This window comes from Frankliniella occidentalis, unplaced genomic scaffold (assembly GCF_000697945.3).
Source record: "Frankliniella occidentalis isolate FOCC.00 unplaced genomic scaffold, Focc_3.1 Scaffold2, whole genome shotgun sequence".
NCBI lineage: Eukaryota > Metazoa > Arthropoda > Insecta > Thysanoptera > Thripidae > Frankliniella > Frankliniella occidentalis.
In genome coordinates, this window is record NW_026267132.1 from 1,784,250 (window position 1) to 1,805,827 (window position 21,578).

At 49.8% G+C, this 21,578-nt stretch overlaps 2 protein-coding genes across 9 annotated transcripts in view; both read left to right on the forward strand.

Annotated features, from left to right (window-relative positions):
* LOC113205939 (transcriptional activator MN1-like) overlaps positions 1-16,934 on the forward strand; it is a 195,614-nt gene extending 178,680 nt beyond the window's left edge. For 2 of the 8 annotated variants that reach the window (XM_052264943.1, XM_052264933.1), the window contains exons 5-16: positions 4,005-5,099; positions 7,053-7,125; positions 7,225-7,265; positions 8,687-9,625; positions 9,876-10,239; positions 10,516-10,757; positions 10,847-11,138; positions 11,221-11,427; positions 11,565-11,627; positions 11,885-12,267; positions 13,688-13,872; positions 13,946-16,934. In XM_052264943.1, coding sequence (XP_052120903.1) covers positions 4,079-5,099; positions 7,053-7,125; positions 7,225-7,265; positions 8,687-9,625; positions 9,876-10,239; positions 10,516-10,757; positions 10,847-11,138; positions 11,221-11,427; positions 11,565-11,627; positions 11,885-12,267; positions 13,688-13,872; positions 13,946-14,233 — 4,098 coding nt within the window. In that variant the 5' untranslated portion in view covers positions 4,005-4,078 and the 3' untranslated portion in view covers positions 14,234-16,934. Of the gene's footprint in view, positions 1-57; positions 443-4,004; positions 5,100-7,052; positions 7,126-7,224; positions 7,266-8,686; positions 9,626-9,875; positions 10,240-10,515; positions 10,758-10,846; positions 11,139-11,220; positions 11,428-11,564; positions 11,628-11,884; positions 12,268-12,993; positions 13,059-13,687; positions 13,873-13,945 lie in introns of those variants that run through there. The other 6 variants (XM_052264939.1, XM_052264951.1, XM_052264958.1 and 3 more) reach the window with 6 other exon arrangements.
* A 290-nt stretch (positions 16,935-17,224) lies between these two features.
* LOC113205955 (T-complex protein 1 subunit gamma) lies at positions 17,225-21,555 on the forward strand. Its single transcript, XM_026421786.2, has 10 exons — positions 17,225-17,384; positions 17,471-17,532; positions 17,937-18,113; positions 19,362-19,516; positions 19,596-20,091; positions 20,172-20,315; positions 20,394-20,591; positions 20,670-20,826; positions 20,904-21,016; positions 21,121-21,555. The coding sequence occupies exons 1-10, from the start codon at positions 17,351-17,353 to the stop codon at positions 21,229-21,231; spliced, it is 1,647 nt and encodes a 548-aa protein (XP_026277571.1). The 5' UTR covers positions 17,225-17,350; the 3' UTR covers positions 21,232-21,555.
* The last annotated feature ends 23 nt before the right edge of the window (positions 21,556-21,578 follow it).

Consider the following 21,578-nt stretch of genomic DNA (forward strand, 5'->3'; position numbering starts at 1 on the left):
ACCCCCGCGCCCCGCGGCCCCGAGCCGCCCGCCCCGCGCCAGTACGCTCCGCGCGGCCGTAGAGAGAGGGCGCGTCCGTGCCACCGAGCGCCGCCCCGCCAGCCGCCCGCCGCCCCGCGACGCGCAGTCCAGCTCGAACGGGCCGCCCGTGTGTGTGTGTACGCGTGTGCGTGTGTGTCCGTGCAGTGGTGAAAGTGATTGTGCTCAGTGCCAGTGCTAGTGATTGTGCCCCCCTTCCTGGCGATTGTGCCCCCCTCAGTGCGCAACCCCGGAGCCCCTCGGGGGTCCTACCGTGCCATGGACCGCGCCCCCCGGCGCCAGTGAATACCGCGGATGCGAACAAGTGAGTCGACGCTGTGGGACATCGCCCCGTGGAGGTACCCGTCGAGGTACCTGTCGTCGTGGCCTCCGTGCGTCCCCGAGGAGCTCCCGTGCTCCGGAGGTACGCGGTAGATCGCGCGGGGGGGTCCACGACCCCCCTGGACCCACTCCACCCCCTCCCACCCCACTACCTAACCCCCTCTTCAGTTTCGAGTTGTTGAGAATTTGTGGTAAACTTGAGAAGTTCGGACGTCGGCTCCGCGGCGTTGACCTAGGCCAGGCTCTGTGTCCCGCGGCTGCCGACGGGGCAGCTACCGTTTCGGTTTCGAGTGCGGCGACCTCTGAAGAAAGAAAAGAAAGGCATCTGGGGATATGAATCCTGTTTGACACTAGTGATGTCCTACTGCTGTAATTGAGAAATGTGTTTTCATCTTCAAATTAAGGACTGCTTGACACAAGAAAGGAGAAGTAGGGCACATGCTGCAATGAATTCAGAGCCCGTGGCCTCAGCTTGATAAAAACCTATCTCTAGATGCCCAGAACGCAAACTAACGACGTTTCGGAATGAGTCTTCATCTTCCAGGAGAAGGGGGTGTTGCCTAAGAGAGAAAAAGCATTCAGTTTAACGGCCAGCCTTTGATTTGCACCACAAATTTGCACCACTTTGCGTAGAACTGGATAGGTCTTTGGTAATACCTCGTTGTCCTAGTAAACACGGAACAATAACCATACTAATTTATAAATAATGAGTTATAAGAAAATTATTTGGCACAAAAATAATACACAATCCAAACGGGATGCCAATAATATATTTCCCAAGCCTAGAAAAGGGTATTCTCCTGTTCTTCTTTTATCCAGAAAATCGAAATGGAACTAGCAAATTTTAATTTAAAAAAACCAATCAATTACTTGCCGATTCATGTCTTTACCGCGTGCCAGGGCTACGACCCAGCAGTATGCTGACTCCATCCTTAAGGCGCCATGGCTCATAGGGTAGGCAACCCAACAACACTGCTATACGCGGAGCTCCCTGGACACATTAATTCGACAGCTGCCTTGGGTTTGTTTGTTTGTTTCTTTTAGTATTTGGTGGAAGCTACATCTGCGCATTGCAACTTAAATTGTAAAACTAGTTGGAAATATTTTGGTCGAACAATTTACACCGTTGTTGAACCAAGCCTATAAAGTCCTTGTGGGAGTTTTATTCCCGCGCCGTAAGTAAATAAGACGCGGGCCCCGCGCTGGCGGCCCCGCTCTGGCGGCCCCGCCGCGGCGCTAAGCGACTTACGCCCGAACAATGGGTACGTGTTTCCGCGGCGGGGCGGCGGGCCTCCTGGCTTAGCACACCCCGCAGAGACGCTTTGGGGAGCCTTCTCAACAAGTCTATAAAAAAAGGGACGGAAGGAAAAGCGAGAGGGACGCGCAAGACTGTGTGTGAGAGGGAGAGAGTGATAGGGGGAGACGTGGTGAAAGAAAATCAGAAAGCATACGCCCAAAGCACGTAGAGGCTAAGTGCCCTCCGGGATCTCACCGGAAGACACGCCCCTGGTGCCCTCCCTCTCTCTCTCTCTCTCCCTTTCTCTCCCCCTCTCTCTCCCTCTCGCTCTCTTCATCCATCCCTCTCACCCTACCCGTCCCTTCCACCTGATTTTTTTCCCCTCGAGCAACAGCGTGGTGGCAATCGTCACTTGCGGGCTGAGGCATTGAAAAGATGAGGAGGGTTGTGTTGCTTCTTTTTGTGATCTTTCTTTCGGAAGATTGAGCGGCTGGCGCGGGGGGGCCGGGGCGAGCTGTCACTTGCATGACATCGCGGCAAAAGGGAGGGGGCCGGGGGGAAAGCGGAAATTAGACCTCCCTGAAGGTGCGCCGATTTTTACCCATGTTTCCCGCGCGGGTGTTCTTCTCGGAAGGGGCGCCGCCGGGACGAGCAGAGCGCCGCTCTCTGCAGGAATGGATGGGGAAATAAAAATCTCTGGCCCCGTCTCACTGACTCACTCACTCAGCCGCGCGGGGTCAATCAGAGGGAGTGGCCTGGGCCGTTTGGGGGCGCGCCCTGCTCCGCCCTGCTCGGCCCTGCTGGCCCTCTGCACCGCCTCGCCGGCCCAAAGTGGCCCCCCGCTGCTGGGCTCGGGCTGCTGGCCGGGTCCAACGGGTGTCAAATCTGTCCTGCGGTCGTACGCTCGGCCCAAAGGGCCCCACGCCGCGCCCCGCTGCTCCCCGCCGCTCCCCGCCGCGCCCCGCCGCGCCCCGCCGCGCCCCGCCCCGTCACACCTAGGCAGTCCCAACCACATCCTTATCTCCGCCTGCCTCTCTCTCTCTCTCTCTATCTCCTCTGTGTGTCGTGCGCCGCACCGCCGCACCGCACCGACACCTTCACGTTATTCATCTCTGCCACAATACTGCGGTGGCAGCGCCACGGGGTGTGGCGGGGCGGGCGGGGCAGCAAGGGATGAATTTTCATGATATCACTGCGCAGACCCCGCTCGAGTGGGGTTAGGTTCCGTGCTCGAAAATGAGTGGCATTTCTTCCTCGCTGCTTCCAAGAGGGACAATCACATTTACAGAATTCTCACTCTAAAGAAGTGAGATTTTTCTGACCATAGCCAATCATAGTGAGGAACTCCTGAATGAGGAACCCCTCTGAAACTGAACGATGGCCCAAAATTTTGACTCAAGTACTTATAGTGAGGAGAAACTCGCTCTCCCGAGCGAAATACTGGCTCTAGTATTTGAGTGTTGCTGTAAGCACCGCCACATTGTCTCGTTCCAATAAAAAAACAAAAAACAATAATATCGACTACTTCTATTATAGTATTAGAACCATAGAGGGGATTACCAAGCACATTTTTTGTGTGACAAATTTATACTGGCATTTTTTTACAGTGAAAACCCCCCCTGCGTGACATGAGACGGTGCTTACACGTTGGGCGGACGCGGAAGGGGCGGTCCAGCACAGAGGGCGATTTGCGAGAACTGTTGCGGGGTGCGCTGCTGTGCCTTGGCCCCGTGCCAACTCCGCCACGCCCCGCCACGCCCCTACATGCCCCAGAGTGTCATTGCGACACGTTAGCCGCGCGTACAAAGCATGTGGCCCGAACGCTTACCCCTCCAGGCCAAACTATATATGTATTCGTGGCGTTGAATGAAAACGTTTGTTTGCATTGCGAGGGAGAGTGGGCTTGAGAGCGAGGAGTGTCACCGTGCCCTGGTCCGGCGGAGAGCGCGCCGCCCAGTGCGAAAGGGAACAGCGGGCTACTGAAAGGGCAGCTAGGGGGCAATAACTCCATTTTTGAGGTGTACACATGATTCCCGAAATACTTTATTCCTAGCGATTCCCGTCCTCTTATATATCATTCCTTAGGTTTTCTAGTGGTAGAAAACGCTTATTTCGACTAATTTGTATCAGTTCCACTAGTTTCTTGCTTAGTTTAAGCAATTTCTGTTTATTTCGATTAATTTTTGTACTGATGATTCCCAGGTAGGTGTACAGATGATTCCCAGGTAGGTGTACAGATGATTCCCAGAGTTATTGCTCCTCAGTTAGGAGTCAGTCGCGCGCCCATGCTGCTCGGCGAGGCTGTAGGTTAGAGAGCTCTCCGAAGACCCGCCCCGCCCCCGCCCCCTCTCCAGCACACTCGCCCACGTCAAGATACTTACGCCGTCGTCGTCATCTTGTGTTGCAGCTGCACGGCGATGAGCGAGAGAGCGCGCTAGTCTGCGCCGCGCCGCGCCCGCCACGCCGCCCCCACCGCAAGCCATGGTGGACGTGGTGGCCGACACGGACCCCGCGGTGGCCATCGAGGAAGCCAAGAAGAAGCGCAAGAAGCGATGCGTCGAAAACAATAACTGCGAGGACACGCCGACCAAGATGGAGGTCATGGAGGCCGCCACCAAGGTGGCCGTGGTGGCGCCCAGCCTCATGGCCCCCATGCCCACCTCCGCGGCGCGGAAGCGGGCGCACAGCCCGCGCACCAGCCCGTCCAGGAAGATGACCAAGCTGAGCTCGGAGGGCGGCGTCGACAACGAGACCCTCATCCGGGAGACGGAGGCGGCCCTCAAGAGCCTGTCGGGGAGCTGGCCCGGAGCGCGCGCGTCGTACTACGGCGCCGCGCACCACGCCGAGGCGGACGACAAGTTCGAGAACCTGTTCGACGAGAAGCACGCGGCCAAGGCGCGCTGCGCGGCGACGGCCTCGCCCGGCCTCGGCCCGGACTCCCTCAAGGACGTCATCACCCTCCGAGGCACCGGCAAACTGCCGACGCGCCCCTTCGCCAGATCGCTCATCCGCGGCTGTCGGAGAGATGACGAAGGCGACCTGGACGAGTCATCCCAGGAGCTGCACATCGACCTGGATGAGGACCACAAGGACTTCAAGAAGGTCCCCATCATGGCGCCCCCGCACCACGGCCTCACCGGCTACGGACCCTACCCTCCCAGACCGACGTACGTCGGCTTCCCCGGCGACGTCCTCAGCGCAGACGTGGGCGCCCCTGGTGTCGGACACGTCCCCGGCATGGATGACAAGGCGCCTCCGTCATCCCTGTGTCTGCTCGAACTGAACCTCAAGTTTGAGGAGGACAACCAGACACCCCCTCCGCCCGCCGCGGCGTCCCCCGACCCCTCCTCCAAGCAGTACACCATCCTGCAGCCCGCGGCCGCCGGCTCGCGCGCCGCCACCGCCATCCAGGACGTGACGCGGGAGGGGCTCCCCGCCGTGCCGCGGGCGCAGGACCTCCACCGAACCTTCGGACCCCTCTCGCCGGCCAGCATCGGACGCGGTGAGTCTGGGGCCTCAGTAGTTTAGAGACTAGGGCTGGGTCCGATCATGGAGCTGAGGGTGGGGCCAACCCAGGGGCCATGGCTGGGGGCCGAGGCTGGGGACGAGGCTGAGGCCGAGGCTGGGGCCGAGGCTGGAGCCGACGCTGGGGTCGAGGCTGGGGCCGAGGCTGGGATCGAAGCTGAAGGCGACGCTGGGGCCGAGGCTGGAGCCGAAGCTGGGACCGAGGTTGGGGCCAAGACTGGGGCCGATCCGAGGCTGGGGCCGAGGCCAGGCCGCCAGGCCAGCAGGGGCGCTGGCGCGCGCTCCCCTCACCAGCTAGAATCGAACTTAATTTCCTCCCCGGCCGTCAGAGTTGCTCCCCCCTTAATCCGCCCTGCGGTTGCCAGCGAATGAAACTCGTGAGGGACGCCACGGCTCAGGCTGCTCAGATGATCGGGCGCGAGTTTGTTTCGCACAGCCTCACAATGAAACAGTTTGGTGTCTTTTGGTTGCATTATCTTGTATTATATTATTTTATTTCTTAACGCGAGGCTAGCAACCTGGCTGGCGGCGTGCGTGATGAAGGCGTTGGAGGCGGCTCGACTCCGGTGCGGTTGTTGCAGTTGCAGTCGGTCGCAGACACGTCCCGCCCCGCATGGCTCCCCACCGAGCCGCGCCCTGCCCTGGCGCCTCTGCTTAATTGGCTGACCGGCGCCTTTGCCAAGTTGCACCCCCTAGCACAAGCCCTTCGTTCTCTCATCGTCCGTGCAAGTGAGAGGAGAATAGAGCAGAGAGAGAGAGAGAGAGGGGGGGGGGGAGAGCTTGGTGTGCGTCCTTGTGTTTTGGCCGTGTTACAACCGTGTCTATGTGGCCATTCCCAGCCATTGAATTGAGGCAGGCCGACACCCTCTCCCCCTCTCTCTCTATCTCTGTCTCTCTCTGACACACACATACACACGCACGCACACGAGAAGCAGCCGCCGACCCTCTAAATCCTGGCCGTCTGGAACAGCATCCAAATCTCGTATCCTTGTCGCCCCCAGTGCCGCCCCGGCGGGGGCGGGGCGCAGGGGCGGACAATAACACAGGGCGCTGCTCGTCGCACCTTCGGCATCCCTCCCTGAGGCGGGGCAGGGTGGGGCGGGCGGGGCGGGACCCCCAAGTGATTACAGACCCCCAATCATAAGCCCCATCCGCGCGCCCCCGAGGCCCCTGGGGGGGGGGGGGGAGAGACCCTCGCCATTGTTATGGAATCAGTTAGCATTTAGGCGAGATGATGTAGTTCATTTCACACGGCACGTACGGTGGCGGCGGCGCCTATAGTCGCGGCGCGGCGCCTCGCGGGCGGGGCGGGGCGTGCAGCTGTTATCTCTGACGTGCGCCTCGATAAACGCATTACGTCGGCACAAAGGGGAAGTCTCTTCTTTCCTCCCCGACTCTCGCGCTTTTCCTCTCGCTCACCCTCGAGTCTCGCTGGCGTCGCCGCTGTGACCTGTGACGCCCCACGGTGGCCTGCACGTTAGCGCCGGCCGGGCCCGCCGCCGGTTCGATTACGGGTAGATCTTGAACTTGAGGTAACAAGGGCAGTTATTCGAACCAAGCTCGCCCCGCTGCTGGTTCGTGTTCGTGACCTACCTCTCGCCGCCGCCCGGGGGAGGGCAACGGCCCAGCGGCACATATGATGGAAAATGTTCGCCGGAACTTCGGAAGTGCTTAAAAACTTTGGCATTTGACCCTGGTGAAAGTTTTCCCTCCCCCCTTCCCCCCTTTCCCCCTCCGCTACTTCCGCCTTTCTTGTAAGTGAGTTAGCGAAAAGCGCGTGGGCACCTCAGCACTGCCACTTAGTCTGCCGACACGGTACTCGGGGTAGGCCCGATGGCTTTTATTCTGCTGGGAAAAAGAGGATAAATTTATGAAATATCAAAATTTTATTTTTAAATTCCTTCTTTAATTCGCGTGGCATTTGTTCCAGAAGGCAGCAAATGCCCGACACCTGACTGCAACGGCCAAGGACATGCTACCGGCCTGTACCCCCATCACAGGAGGTAAGTTCACGGGGAAATGGCATAAAAATGCACACCTCTTGGTCGTGCGTTTAAATCCTTTCTTTTGCCCTGGTTCTTAACAAGCCATTCTTTTTCCAGCTTGTCAGGATGTCCAAGGAAAGACAAAGTTACACCTGAGAGTAAGCATCGCTATTAATCACTTGTTCTCTCTACTAAGCTTACCGTAGACTTTTTTTAAATTACGGATTTATTTATGTTTCTTTTCTGTACAAATCCTCTGTTTTTTAATTGTTACTTTTATTTTTGCTACTGCTTTTTTGTTATGTTATTGTTTTTCCTGAGTTCTACCTTGTTTATTCATTTACTGTTTGGTTTTTATTTTTATTTTTGCCGGGTAGAGAGCTTACTACCACACAGTGTCCTTGCTCCATATTTTCTGTAGTGTCGTTTTCGCTGTTTGTGTCCTCGCGCCTGGGCAGATCCACACCATGTCACTTTTACCTCTATGGCGCTGTCAGCAAAGATTCGCGTTCGCGAAAATATATGTCTGTTGGGAACATGGTACAGATGTTTCGCCATGTGTAACGAAATCCGCCCCCTGGAGGATCAATGACATGCAGGGTATTTCCATGGGTGTTTGCAGGGACCTATGGGGCGACCCACCCAGCAACATGAGACCAAAGAGACCAGGCCAGCCGTTTTATTTCATACTGCAAGACGTGTCAGAGAACCGACCCATTTTTTTCTTTTCTTTTTTGTTTTAGAAAAAAAAATGACAAGTTCAAAAGTACGAGAGAAAAACAGATTTTTTTGTGTCAAAAAAAGAAATATTTGAACCACAGTTGGTAAAAGTACGTCTCTCTACCCGCTTTATTAGTTTGTTTCTCTGTACGTCTATATCTTTTATTTTTTTACGTTTACCGTTTGTTTTCATCGACTGAACAAACGGCCGCCCTTGCCGTTGTAAACTATTTACGTCGGCGCCAAACTCTTTGTTTTATCCATCACCGAATCATTTCGTATGATGAAACTTTAGACGCAACGACTCTTTTCACCTTTTTGGTCTCATGGTGTTCTCCCTCCCCCTCGCAGTCCTGGCGATGCATGAGACGATCCTGAAATGTCCCACCCCCGGGTGCAGCGGGCGCGGCCACGTGACCGCCAGCCGCCACTCGCACCGCAGCCTGTCCGGGTGTCCGCTGGCCGCCGCGGCTCGGCGCAGGGCGCGGCCCAACGGCCACCGCCCGGGCCTGGCGGGCCCCCTCAGCCTCACAGGTAGGGCGGGGCACACCTCCGGGGCACACACAGCGAGCGACAACCTGCACAAGTAGAAGTAGTCAACTTTCACCGCCACTGTCAAACAATTCTTTGTTAATTGGAAATCATTAGCATTCTTTTGTATTTTTCGATTTGCAAACTCTGTTTTAAATTTACGATCAATATTCGAAAATTTACGACAGCCCATTTTTTTTTTCCGTCGGAGATTTCATAGTCGACATAGTCGCAATTTCTTATGGAAAATTTCCTCCCACTCGTGTTGTTTTCAGTGATCGCACGTGTGCCTAATGCCTTCTTTTCTTTCTTTCGCCCCGTTTTGCAGTGAGCGCCGTGGCCGGTATCCACGCGGACTTCGACCACCCCGCCTTCCCCGGCGTGCCCAGCGCCAAGCCCGCCTGGCTGTACGGCGTCAAGGACTCGACGGACTCGCCGTTCTACAAGCCCACACCCACTCACGCCCAACCTCCCCAGCAGCAACCGCAGCAACAGCCGCAGCCCCAGCCGCAGCCCCAGCCCCAGCCACCGCAGCAGCAACAGCAGCAGCCTCAAAGCCAAACCCCCTCGCAACCTCCATCTTTACCGCAAACTCCGACCCCCGCACAACCTTCTCCAACACACCCACAGCAACAAACTCAACCACAGCAGCAACAGCAGCAGCAACAACAACAACAACAACAACAACAGCAACAACAACAACAACAACAGCAACAACAACAGCAGCAACAACAGCAGCAGCAACAACAACAGCAGCAGCAGCAGCGACAAAGCCAAAGCAAGAAGGCTGAAGATATCGTAAAGGTGCTCAAGAAGGAGGTCGGCGAACTTCCGAGCACCAACCTGCTCGTCCCCAAGACAGAGGCGTCCCTCACACGGCCGGCCTCGCCGCAGCCCGCCCAGGCAGTACGCCAGCAGCAACAGCAGCAGCACCTCATGCAGCAACAGCAGGCCTCGTACGAGGCGTACCTCAGCAACCAGGACTCCAACTCGTCGTCCATGTCCAGCATGGACACGCTTCGGTCCCCCGGCTCAATGCTGCCCTCCCACTTACCGCAACCTTCGCCGCACCACCTCCCCGCCCACGCTATGCAGCAACAGCAGCAGCAACAGCAGCAACAGCAGCAGCAACAACAACAACAGCAGCAGCAGCAGCAGCAGCACTCGTACTCCATGTCGCTGGTCGACCACCAGATGGCCCAGCGCCCCCCGTACGATGTGTCCGCCGGAGAGGACATGTACCAGCGCGCTGGCAGGTTTAGCGAAGGTAAGTCCGCAGGCACATGTGACATAAAGTAATACCTGGCGGCTGATATATGAACCGCCCACGTCCGTAGTTTACGCTGTGACGCAACGCACGCCTACGCCTATCGCCTTCGGCCACGGCGCCTTACGGTCCGAGGGTAGGCAGCCCGCACGCACGCGTGCATGCGGTCTGTCTAACTACGGAGCTGCGCGGGGCGACTCGGCCGCCGGCGCAATGGATGCTCGTGCTCACGATGTGCCTCTTGTTCCAGATGACGTGCACCGCGCGTACGGCGTCCAGGCGGTGCAGCGGCCCGTCGTGTCGTACCCGGAGATCGGCCTCCGCGTCGGCCCCGTGGGTCCCTACGACAGGCCGTACGACAACAGCACGCCCCCCATCGGCCAGAGCGGCGCGACCGGCAGCGTCTCGACGCCCACCTACGACCGGTACGGCCACGAGCACCCCCGCCTGTACGGCTACCCCGAGCAGGTCGAGCCCCCCGGCACGCCCCGTCCCGCCCAGTCCCACACCCCCGCCCGCGTCGCCTCGCCGCCCCCGCCGCCCCCCGGGGGCCCCCCGGCGCCCTCCCCCCAGGGGCAGCCCCACGACCTCAGCGTGAGCAGAATGCCGCCCAGGTGAGTGTCTGGCAGGGCCGGGCCGGGCGGGCCGTTGGGTTGCCTATGCCTTTGCCACGCTCCCATTGGCACAGGCTGCTTTGCGCCGACCTTCCCCTCTGCGCTCCAAGGTCCTCCCCTCGCCCTCGCCCGCCTGCACTCAGCTTGCATAGGCAACCCAACTTGCACTGTTTCGGGGTAGCGAGTGTCCTAGCAGCTTGCAGCCATGAGGTGGCCTGCTTCGGCGCGACGCGGCCCCAGCCCGCTACAACCTCGTCTTTCTCTTGTCCCTGGCAGCGACGGCCCAAGCCCGATGTACGGCGGAGACGTGGGCCGCTACGAGCAGACGGAGCCCGTCGACTTCTCCACGGCGCCCGAGTCGGTGACTTCCGTGCCCTTCCCCGGCCAGCCCATGGCCCGCTTCCCCGCGGGCCCACCGGGCGCCCCAGGGACGGGCGCCCCGGGTCCGGCCGGCTACTCCAGGGACTCCTCACCCGACTCGTCCGCGGGCCACTTCCTCGACTACCGGGACGCCAACGGTGAGTTTGCGATCTGTCGACGCTGTCTCCCTCGGCTCTCGCAGCCCGCGGCCCGACTCAACCCGTCCCGCCTCTTCTTCCCCCCGCAGGCTACGGCGGCATGAGCCCCGTCCACGCAGCGCACGCCGCCCACGCCGCCCACGCCGCGCACGGCTACGGCCTGGCGGGCCCCAACCTGGGCGGCGACTACCCGGGCAGCGGCTACTCGTACAGCAACTACTGCGCCACCTCCGGCTACCCGGCCACCTACCCCGGCCACGTGGCGAGCTACTCGCCGCAGCCGTGCTACTCGATGCCGCCGCCGAGCCACCCCCACCCCGGCCACCCCGGGCACCCGCACTCGGCCACCCCGCTCGACAAGGACGGCATCAAGACCGAAGGGTGAGTCGCGCGCACCGTCCGCGCTGTCCTGTCTCGCCAGCCGCGGGGGGTTCACTCTCCCCGTCTTTTTCTCTGTGCGCAGGTTACCGGGCTGCCCCCGCAGCGACCGGTCTCAGATCCAGCCCCACTCGCAGGAGCTCAAGTGCCCGACGCCGGGCTGCGACGGCTCCGGACACGTCACGGGGAACTATTCCTCGCACCGAAGCCTGTCCGGCTGCCCGCGCGCCAACAAACCGAAGAGCAAACCCCGAGATGGCCAGGATTCTGAGCCTCTCAGGTGCGTCAGGCTGTAATTATTCCAGTTTGCAATTTTGCCATTCTTTGTCTTCCTGGCTGTCTAGACGTCAGTTTGGGAGAATGGTTAGCTGGGTGAGTGTTACAAAGCAGTATGTCATGTCCGCGCTAACTTGCCTTCGTCTGTTGTAGATGTCCGATCCCCGGCTGTGATGGGTCAGGACACTCGACGGGCAAATTCCTTTCGCATCGGAGGTGAGTCCCTCCCTATCCCGTGTTGTCTGAGTCAAGGGGTGCTTCACTCAAAACCGTTATTTAAATTGTTTTTACAAATAAGAAAAATCAGAGGAAATCGGTTTTGTTTAATTAGGAAAAAAGAAAGAAAACAGAGAAACCGATTTGTGCTTTAATTTATGTGAAGTACCCCTCGATCCCAGTCCCGGTGCTGCGCAGTGCTTCTTGTTGTCGTGCCTCGGGGCGCCGTGTGACCGGTCTCTGGTGTGTCCTTGCAGTGCGTCCGGCTGCCCCATCGCCAACCGGAACAAGATGCGCGTCCTGGAGAGCGGCGGCACCGTGGAGCAGCACAAGGCGGCCGTGGCCGCGCTCAAGTTCGGCACGGGGGTGGGCTCGTCCGTGTCCGACTCGTGCGACGTGAGCGGCTCCTTCCTCAGCCACCGCGGCCTCGGACCGGCCGGCGGGTCCGTCGGCGTCGGCGGCGTCGGCGGCGTCACCAGCGGCCTCCCCCTCTCGGTCAGCAGCAATCAGACCGGGTCCGGCCCCACTGCTGGAGGGAACGCCGGCGGCGGGATCGGCGGGAGCAACCTCAAGAAGGGCTTCAGCAAGTACCCGCCGACGCCGGACGACATGAGCGGGATGTACGGCAAGGGGGCAGCAGGTGAGTCCGATCGAGACCCGTCAAATTACATTCGTCAACCCTTTCTTGCTTTGATGAAATCACAGATATGGTTTGTGAAAAAATTATCTTGTTGGCATGAAATTTTAAATTTATGCCAAATTGAGAAAAGAAAAAGGTGTTTTTACTTTTTTGAGGGAATGTAAATTGTGTAATGAAGATATGTGCTGAGCTTGTGCAACAGCAGCAGCAGAGGTCTTTCCTTTTGGATATTGAAAACCTTGTAATATCGCCTGGCGTAGAAGTCTATTTCTTCCCTTGTTGGGGGTTTATTGCTATAGAGGGTTCTCATCAGTCAGCTCTTTAGCCAGTTTTCACTTCAGCACTAAATGCATAGCAAAGAGACCTTTTTATTTGCTTGAGATGCTAGTATGCTTTGATAAGTAACGTCTCATTCACAATATTCTATCAGAATATGTTCTTTACACTGCATTGCAATGTTATTTATTGGTATTCCTTATCATAGTGTGATTAGTACTTGTATGAGTAGGGTCTAAACTTGTAAATCATTAAAATTTCCCCAAATCAGGAAACAGGGCATTCACAGTTCTTGTGATAAGAATAACCTTTATCCACATGGGTAAATTTTCAAAATTTGTGTTGACTTATCTGATTATGTCTTAAGTGTCACAGTCACTTAAATTCTGATGGTGCCAATGTGATGGATTAATCCTGGAAAAGATTTTAACTGGCGCAATTTGTTTGCAGTATGGAATATTTGTTGGAAGTTGCCTATACTTCCCCAGTCCCTACACTGCAAATAAATTATGCTGGTGAGTAAAATATTTTACGGTATGTGTTTTAGATAATGGTGTGATAAAAAGTATGTCCATAGTCAACTATGGGAATTTAGTTTAGTTTGCATTCATTGACCTTGGTGCATGCCTTTGCTCAAATAATTTTTATTTATTTCTTTTTGATTTTCTTATAATCATTTTATTATTTTTTCAGAACTTTATAATGCATGTTTACAACATAGAAGTAGTGTAATCAAAAACTAGTTTTTGCACAGTTACATTTAAAGAATTCGTTCTAGCTTTGTTGATGATTTACGTTGTGTGAATGGTATGAGGATGAAAGTGGTAACTCCTTTAAAATTTTGCCAGAGTGATATTTCCTAGTCGATAAATACGATATATTTTAATTTTATTTGCCACAACGTTTCAAAGTATCTCATTGACCATCAAAATTTTGGTGCTGTTTAGATCTCTTTGTCAGCTTGTAAGTTTTTTTTCTGTGTGTTTCTGTCATTTATATTCTTTATAATGGAGCACTTAGGTCAGTGCTTGAATATTCTTTGAGTGAGTATTCAGTGGGTGTTTCCCTCGAAACGAGAGACCATGCAAAAAACCGAACAGTTGTTCCACTTTGACTCAAAGCTTCCTCGTCTCTTGTGTTTTAGGCGTGATGGAGGTGCCCTCGCTCCACGGGTTAGCTCCGGGCGTGCCAGGAGCGCCAAGTGAGGACCTCAACTCTCTGGAAGCTGAAATTTCTCAGCTTCAGAGGGAAAACGCCCGTGTGGAGTCTCAAATGTTGCGACTGCGCACCGACATCACAGCCATGGAGGCTCACCGTAGGCACGACAAGGTGGGGCTTTCTTTCAAGCATGTGAAGCCAGGTTTTTTTGAGGGCGGGACTTATTTTCTTGCTCTTGTTGCAGGAACCCCAAGTGCTGGCACCACCTCGTGCTTCAAATCTCACAGACTACTATGAAAATCTTCGGAATAATGTGATGACCCTCCTGGAACATGTACGCATTCCTGGCGGCTGTAGTAATAGTGCTGGCAATGTGCCAACCCACCACCCTTACACAGATATGAGAGTTGGGGTTGGTCCTGAACATTTTGACAGTTATCTTAGCAAATTACAGACTCTTTGTGAAGAGGGAAATGGCTCCAACAGAGCTATATATGGCTCTGTTCGCTCCACACTGCCAACGCCCATATGAAGACAGAAAGGACTGGCATTGTAAATTTCCATTGTACAGGCGGCTCTTTACCGCAAATCCACCTTGATCATGTAACAGAAAGATGAAAGTGGAAAAAATGTATACATATTTAGTTTTACAGCCTTAGACTATTTCAGCTGAATGTTATTGTAACTGTAAAGTACATATGATATTTTAGGTGTTTAGACTTAAAAATAAGTCTGTCCATTATTTGCTGTGTAAAAATAGTTTTAAGAGGCTAAAACTATTGAGAGTATGACTGGGGTATTTCCTGTGATGTCATACTGTGGTATTGATATTCAGTGACCGTATAACTTTATCCATGCATCATAAACTAGTCAGATTTGTGACGAATTTGTCAGCCAATGCAGATGCAGAATTTGTGCTGTATACCTAAGTTGTTTTCTTTTAGATAGATTATTTTAAATAGAATTGTCAATGGAATCTCTTGCTCCAATTTTTCTTTTGTTGAGCATTGCAAACCAAGTTGGAGGATAAGTGGAAGCCATATCTCAGCTAGCCACCCATGTGATCTTAGTTAATAATAGGAATGATTTTATTATAGCTTGTTATAGATTGTGATTTGTGTTGTGATATGTGTTGTTTACCACTGATTTTGCTTTACAGTTAACAATTATATGTTTACCGGTCAATTTAATAGTTCTATGACTGAGTTGTATCTTTTCTTAGTGCTAACACAGATAACTGTTACTGTTCATTGTTTTTTCCATTGTGTTTCTTCTATGTTTTGTTTGGATGGATTTGCACTATTTATTTTTAAACTGTGCTGTTGTGTTTTCCTTGTCACATTTGTGCCATACACCCACTCAGGGCATTCGTTTTCCATTAAGAACTGGGAGGAAAAGGGACTAAGGGACCATCGCCAGCCTTCCCTCTCCCATTATTCATGCACAAAGTGTAGATATCCCAATCTACAGTTGTACATGAGAGAAGGTCAGTGTTTTAATGTTTCGTTTTGAATAGTATGAGTGCCTTCCATGGATCAATTCCATTCATCAGTTTTTGTTCCACAGTTAGGACTGAGCACTCATTTTGGTGGAAACATGATCTTTTCCGTTGGTCTCACAAAACCTTATTTGCATTATTTTGTTGATTGAAACATCATGTTACTTTGCATTTTTATTTGCCATAAGATTGGGAAATCAAATATCCGTTGAGAGCTAATGTGAATGTGATATTGCTTTTTCCATCCAAAACCATCTAAAAATTCAATTAAATGCTGTCTTTTAAATGTTCTGAAAGGGTTACCAAGGAGGAATACTTGTCTTAAACTTTAAGTCTCCCAAGCTAGCACCAGTTTGATGTCAATACTTGGGAACAATAGGAAGGGTTTATAGCATAACAAAATCTCACATAGAGATATGCCACTGTGTGGATTTGTTGTTTCTTTCTTCTTTTTTTGTTGCTTCATTTTAAGAGCAAAATTTGTCAAAGGTGACTGATTAGATGCTTCGCTGCAAGCCTAATTTAATGGCCACTGCGTAAAAGTATACTGATTTAAATAAACTGTTGATATGTCCATTGTGCGATATGTGGCCTTCTTGCAAGTGCTTCAGAGTGTCAAACTACTCTTTTTTTAATTTATAGAGCTCTAATTTATGCTGTGAGGTTAAATATTTGTGATGTCATCTTATATTTATGTTTGACAAGAACTTTTTAATTGATACTTCAACTTCATTATCACATCACTTGTAAATCTGTCACAAAATAGGTTTTTGATTTTGGAAGGTAATTTTTCATTTTATATTTTTGTAACAATAATATACTCAAAAGGCTAAAGTTAGTATGCTCATTTAAAAAAGGCATACAGCATCAACATTAAACCTGGAACAGAATATTTGGGTCATGGAAATATTCTGTGATAAGAATTTAGTGAGAAGCTGGACTTTGCAGCATATTCAATATGCTGGCAGCAAAGCTCTTACAGATCCATTTTATACTTCACCTATGCTTTGCAAGACTAATTTTGAAAGACATTCCACAGCTGGTTTTGTCAGTCTCAATAGAGATTTAAGAAAGCTGCCATACGTCTCTGCCAAAGAGGTAATTTAAAATTTTAAGTAATACTTTGCCATGATCTAGGCACACTTGCGTTGGATTATGTACATATTTCCTTATATTCCTTGTTATTGTGAAGTGTGGCTGTATACCATATGATGGCTGTATAATTTTAATTTAGTCTCATTTGTGTTGTTGATCATACAGTGGGATTTCAATCTGTTCTGGAGTTACTCCTAGTCATCCACATATAAATGGGATGTATGTAAGTGCCATTTTTGTCTTTATACTTGTTTTTATTTTGCCTTTTTTAGCCCCATACTTCAGACCTATAGTAGCGCCAATGATTAATTAAGAGCATGAAAATGCGGAGGAAAGTCCCACATTCACAGGGAGTTTGATATGCCCATTACACATACATTAAATTCATTGAAAATTTTTGACCTTTCGTGCACTGTTTGCATAATGCACATTGGTGCTACTAGAGCAGGGGCAATAAATTACATCAAGAGTTCAACTTCCCTTCATTAATTAGGCTGGCCAAATTAAGCATACATGTTGAAATCCTACTGTACTTTATTTGGATGTCAAGTTCAGATGCCCAATGTTATGTGTCACTTGTTTGATCTGTTTATTTGTTAATGAAAAGATGTGCAATAAACAAATTGATTTAAAAAAATTACATATCTGCAGCCCTGTCTTTCATTATGGCTTCAAATGAAACGTCAACATCTGTGAACACCTCATTTAAAGACGAAATTTCAGTAAATATTTACTCACCACTCATTCTTCAATAAAAACATTGATGTTACCTTGTTACACTGCTGAAAACTTTCATCCATTCATTCAAATGCAGATCCATAGGTTCTGGTTCTATATATATGGTTCTACTCTTCCTATTCCTTATCGTCACAGTCCTAGTATATTTTTCATACATTGCCGGATCTATCCAGAATAGCCTCGCTGTAGGCCTCAATCCTCCTGCAACGTTGCCGAGTTGCCGTGCCGAGCCGAGAGGATAACTCGTGATTTTCGTTGTTCATTTCTTCAGTGTTAAGAACAGGAACCGGCTGCACGTTTTTTGATACCTACGGCACAATGTTTGGAGGAAATGCGCCAATTTTGGTGCTCAGTACGTATTTAACTTCCATTTCTGTGTGAAATTATTGTATTTTTCTGATTCGTTTATCGTTATTTATCTATAATTGTATTCTTCAGGCCAGAACACCAAGCGTGAGTCAGGTCGGAAAGTCCAGGTGCAGAACATCGCCGCAGGAAAGGTAAGGCATTTTCCTCCAAATCTGACATTTCCGCAACGTTGAAATCCAGATTTACCGCACTTTCTTTGCTATTTTTAAGCATGTTTCTGTTTTCACACTTGTCCTATTTAAAAGCTCACTTTACTCGCCGAAGTTTTTGACTCCCATTTGAGGTTAGGATTTCTTTGTTCACTTGGTAACCGTCCCCAGTAACTTTTGTTAACTAAATAGATGCGGGGGTGCGTCTTTCTGTTTGATCAGTTGGCCAACACCTTTTGTCCATTTATCCCTCTAAGTAGTGCTATCCATGACCACACTGTGTTTGCCAATCTCATGACATGAATCATCCCACCTCATGTAAATGACACTGTTAATGGCTTAAGCTTATTACAATCCCAACGTAAATTTTTAACTTGATTTTCTAGGCTATTGCCGACGTCATTCGAACATGCCTGGGACCCCAAGCCATGCTCAAGATGTTGATGGATCCAATGGGAGGAATTGTCATGACCAACGATGGAAATGCCATTCTCCGTGAGATCACTGTTCAACATCCTGCTGGAAAGTCTATGATTGAAATTGCGCGGACCCAAGATGAAGAGGTAAGTTCAAATTTGTACTTAATCTAATTCAACGTTTTTATGTTAATTTGTTTTCTTGCTTTGATACACTTTTGCTGTGGTCTTGGTCACACGTTTAGTGCTTTGCGGTATGATCAGTAATACTTTGTCTCTAAAGAAATGTTTCTCCTAAGAAATTCATTTTTCTAGTTAAATTGCGAAAAGCTCTGCTACCTTGATGAGTTTTGGCTAGAGTCCTGATCACCTTATGAATGACAAATCTTAGCTCCTGAGTAGCAGAGTGCAATTTGCTCTTATTCTTCTATGCCAATGCTTCAGAAATTGTTGCAATGATGAACTTTAGGCTAGAGTACTGATTTATCTTGATTGAAGTTCATTTTTAGCTCCTGAGCAATGTTTTCTGGTCCTAATGGCTAGATTATATTCCATTCTGTGTTTGCTTTTCTGATCATGCTACAGTGATGAGTCTTAGGCTAGAGTCCTGATATTCTTTATGAATGACAAATTCTCTCCTGAGTAGCATTTTGTTGGATTTAACCTGTGGCCACATGTATGGCCACAATAAGCCGTGTCTGAACCTGCCCTCCCAGGACTCAACACGTTAGCCAGAAAGCAACTCTTTAGTCATATTGCTAGGATGACTTCGTAGCGAGTCTGCTGATTTTCATTGCAGTATTATTTAACACCTGAGCAATGCTGTATTTTTAAAGCCTATTTTTTATTATTCATAAATTATTTTTTGCTTATTGGCTTTCTACCATATTATACCAGGATTTTAGAAGTAAATTAGTTATGTGTGTATTGCTATGATGAACACTAGGCTAGAGTACTGATTGTTTTTGAATGAAATTAATCTTAGCATCTGAGCAATACTACAGATATTATTCAAGCCTCGTAAATACAATTCCTAGATCTCACTAATGCCCTTTAATGTAATTTACCCCCTGCTCAATGTTGACTGCAAACCTTAAAGCCAGGAAACCCATGTTACAATGTTATGAGTGTGCGGTCTTATCGGAGTTGTACTAATGGGAATGGATTCTATATTAAGTTTGTTGTACCTAATCAATGGAGCCAATTAGATCTTGGTTCTTTTCTAGACATGCTACTATGATGAACTTTAGGCTAGAGTCCTGACTTTATGTGAATGTTAATTGTTTCCTGAGTAGCTGTCATTGTACTTAGTGTTACTGCCTTCCTCAACCTATGTAGTTTTAATTTTTCTTTATCATCTATTTTTTGTCAATTACATTTTCCCTTTTCTTTCAGGTTGGTGATGGCACTACCTCTGTTATTGTTCTGGCTGGGGAAATGCTGGGTATAGCCGAACAGTTTCTTGAACAGCAGATGCACCCAACTGTCATCATCCGCTCCTATCGCCAAGCTTTAGAGGACATGGTTCGCATTTTGGAGGATAAAGTGTGGTATGTTATATTTAGCTTTCATATATCTTCCACTAGCCATTTTAAAGAATGTTAAGTATCTAATATTAATTTATTGCAGTGTGCAGCTTGATGTCAATGACCGGTCGAAGCTTGTTGAGGTTGTGAAGTCATGTGTAGGAACCAAATTTATTGGCCGCTGGGCAGATATGGCATGCTCTATCGCTTTGGATGCGGTACAAACAGTTGCCCTAGAGGAAAATGGACGCAAAGAAATTGACATCAAGCGGTATGCAAAGGTAGAGAAGATCCCTGGTGGCAGCATGGAGGACTGCACTGTTCTTAGTGGAGTTATGGTCAACAAAGATGTAACCCATCCTAAAATGAAGAGATATATTGAGAAGCCACGCATTGTACTACTTGACTGCTCCCTCGAATACAAGAAAGGAGAAAGCCAGACCAACATTGAAATTATGAAAGAAGAAGATTTCACAAGGATTCTTCAACTGGAAGAAGAGTACATCCAGAGAATTTGTGCTGATATCATTGCTGTCAAACCAGATGTTATCTTCACTGAGAAAGGCATTTCAGATTTGGCTCAGCACTTCCTTCTCAAGGTTTGTTTTTTAATTTGAACAATAGTTACTCATTGTGCAGATTGCCCTTAAATCTTATGTTTTTTTCCTCTCCTGTACAGGCTGGAATCTCTGCTGTTAGACGAGTGCGCAAATCAGACAACAACCGTATTGCACGTGCCTGTGGTGCAACTGTTGTCAATAGGACGGATGAACTGAAGGAAGAAGATGTTGGAACCCAGGCAGGACTATTTGAAATAAAAAAGGTGAACTCTTATTTGCTCTGTTGTGGCTTTGCTTATACCTTCTATGTTCGTCTATCTTAATGCATTTGTTTCTTTTAGATGGGTGATGAGTACTTCTGTTTTGTTACTGAGTGTGTAAACCCCAAAGCATGCACCATTCTTCTTCGTGGTGCCAGTAAGGATGTTCTCAATGAGACAGAAAGAAATTTGCAAGATGCCCTTCATGTTGCACGCAACATTATGATTGAACCGCGTCTTGTAGCTGGTGGTGGTGCAGTTGAGATGGCAGTGTCACAAGTAAGTATTAGTGGAATTTGTGCTCAAGCTCTTAAAGGTTATCACTTCAGATTTATTTTACGTAGAATTTGATTACAGGCTTTGGCAGAAAAAGGTAAAACCATCCAGGGTGTGTCTCAGTGGCCTTACCGTGCTGTTGCCTCAGCACTGGAGATCATTCCCCGTACCTTAGCCCAAAACTGTGGAGCCAACACTATTCGTACCTTAACTGCTCTCAGAGCAAAGCATGCTGCAGGCAAGTTTGTTTCTACTTCTTCAGCACTTAAGTTCCTCTTAATAGTCTTCTCATATAACTGTGTGTTCTTATATCAGGTGGAAGTACATGGGGTATCAATGGTGAAACTGGAGAAATTACAGACATGAAAGAGCTTGGAATCTGGGAGCCACTGTCTGTCAAACTACAGACTTACAAAACAGCAGTTGAGGTAAGTTGCAGAGTCAATATTAATGGAACTGGTTGTTTTTTATTTTAAAAAATGTAAATGAAGTGAGGTGGAAGTGATTGTTCACATTTATTTATTTTTTCTAGACTGCCATCCTCCTCCTAAGAATTGACGATATTGTGTCTGGATCCAAGAAGAAGAAGGATGATGCTGGTGGTGCTGCTCCAATGCCATCTGAGGAAGCAATGAAAGAATGATGTGACTTAAACTTCTAGCTTTACCGTTTCCTGCTTTTTCTTTTTTTTTTATCAACGTCTAATATTTTGCTACTGTTTAAGATTGTTACTACTTAATGCATTTCAAGAATAGTGTTGCTAACAAATTTGCTAAGACGTATCATTTCACTTGTGTGCACTGCATTATTAATATTGCAAACAATGGTCTGTAATTTATTTATAACCGTATTGTTGTATGAGATGAAAACCCCAGTGTATTTATGACTGTGATTTAAGTGCATTAGTTGTTGTCATTTGTTCTCATTATTCTCATTTACAAGAAATTAAATTTTTATCTTAATAATATTCACGCTTGTCCTACAATTTCC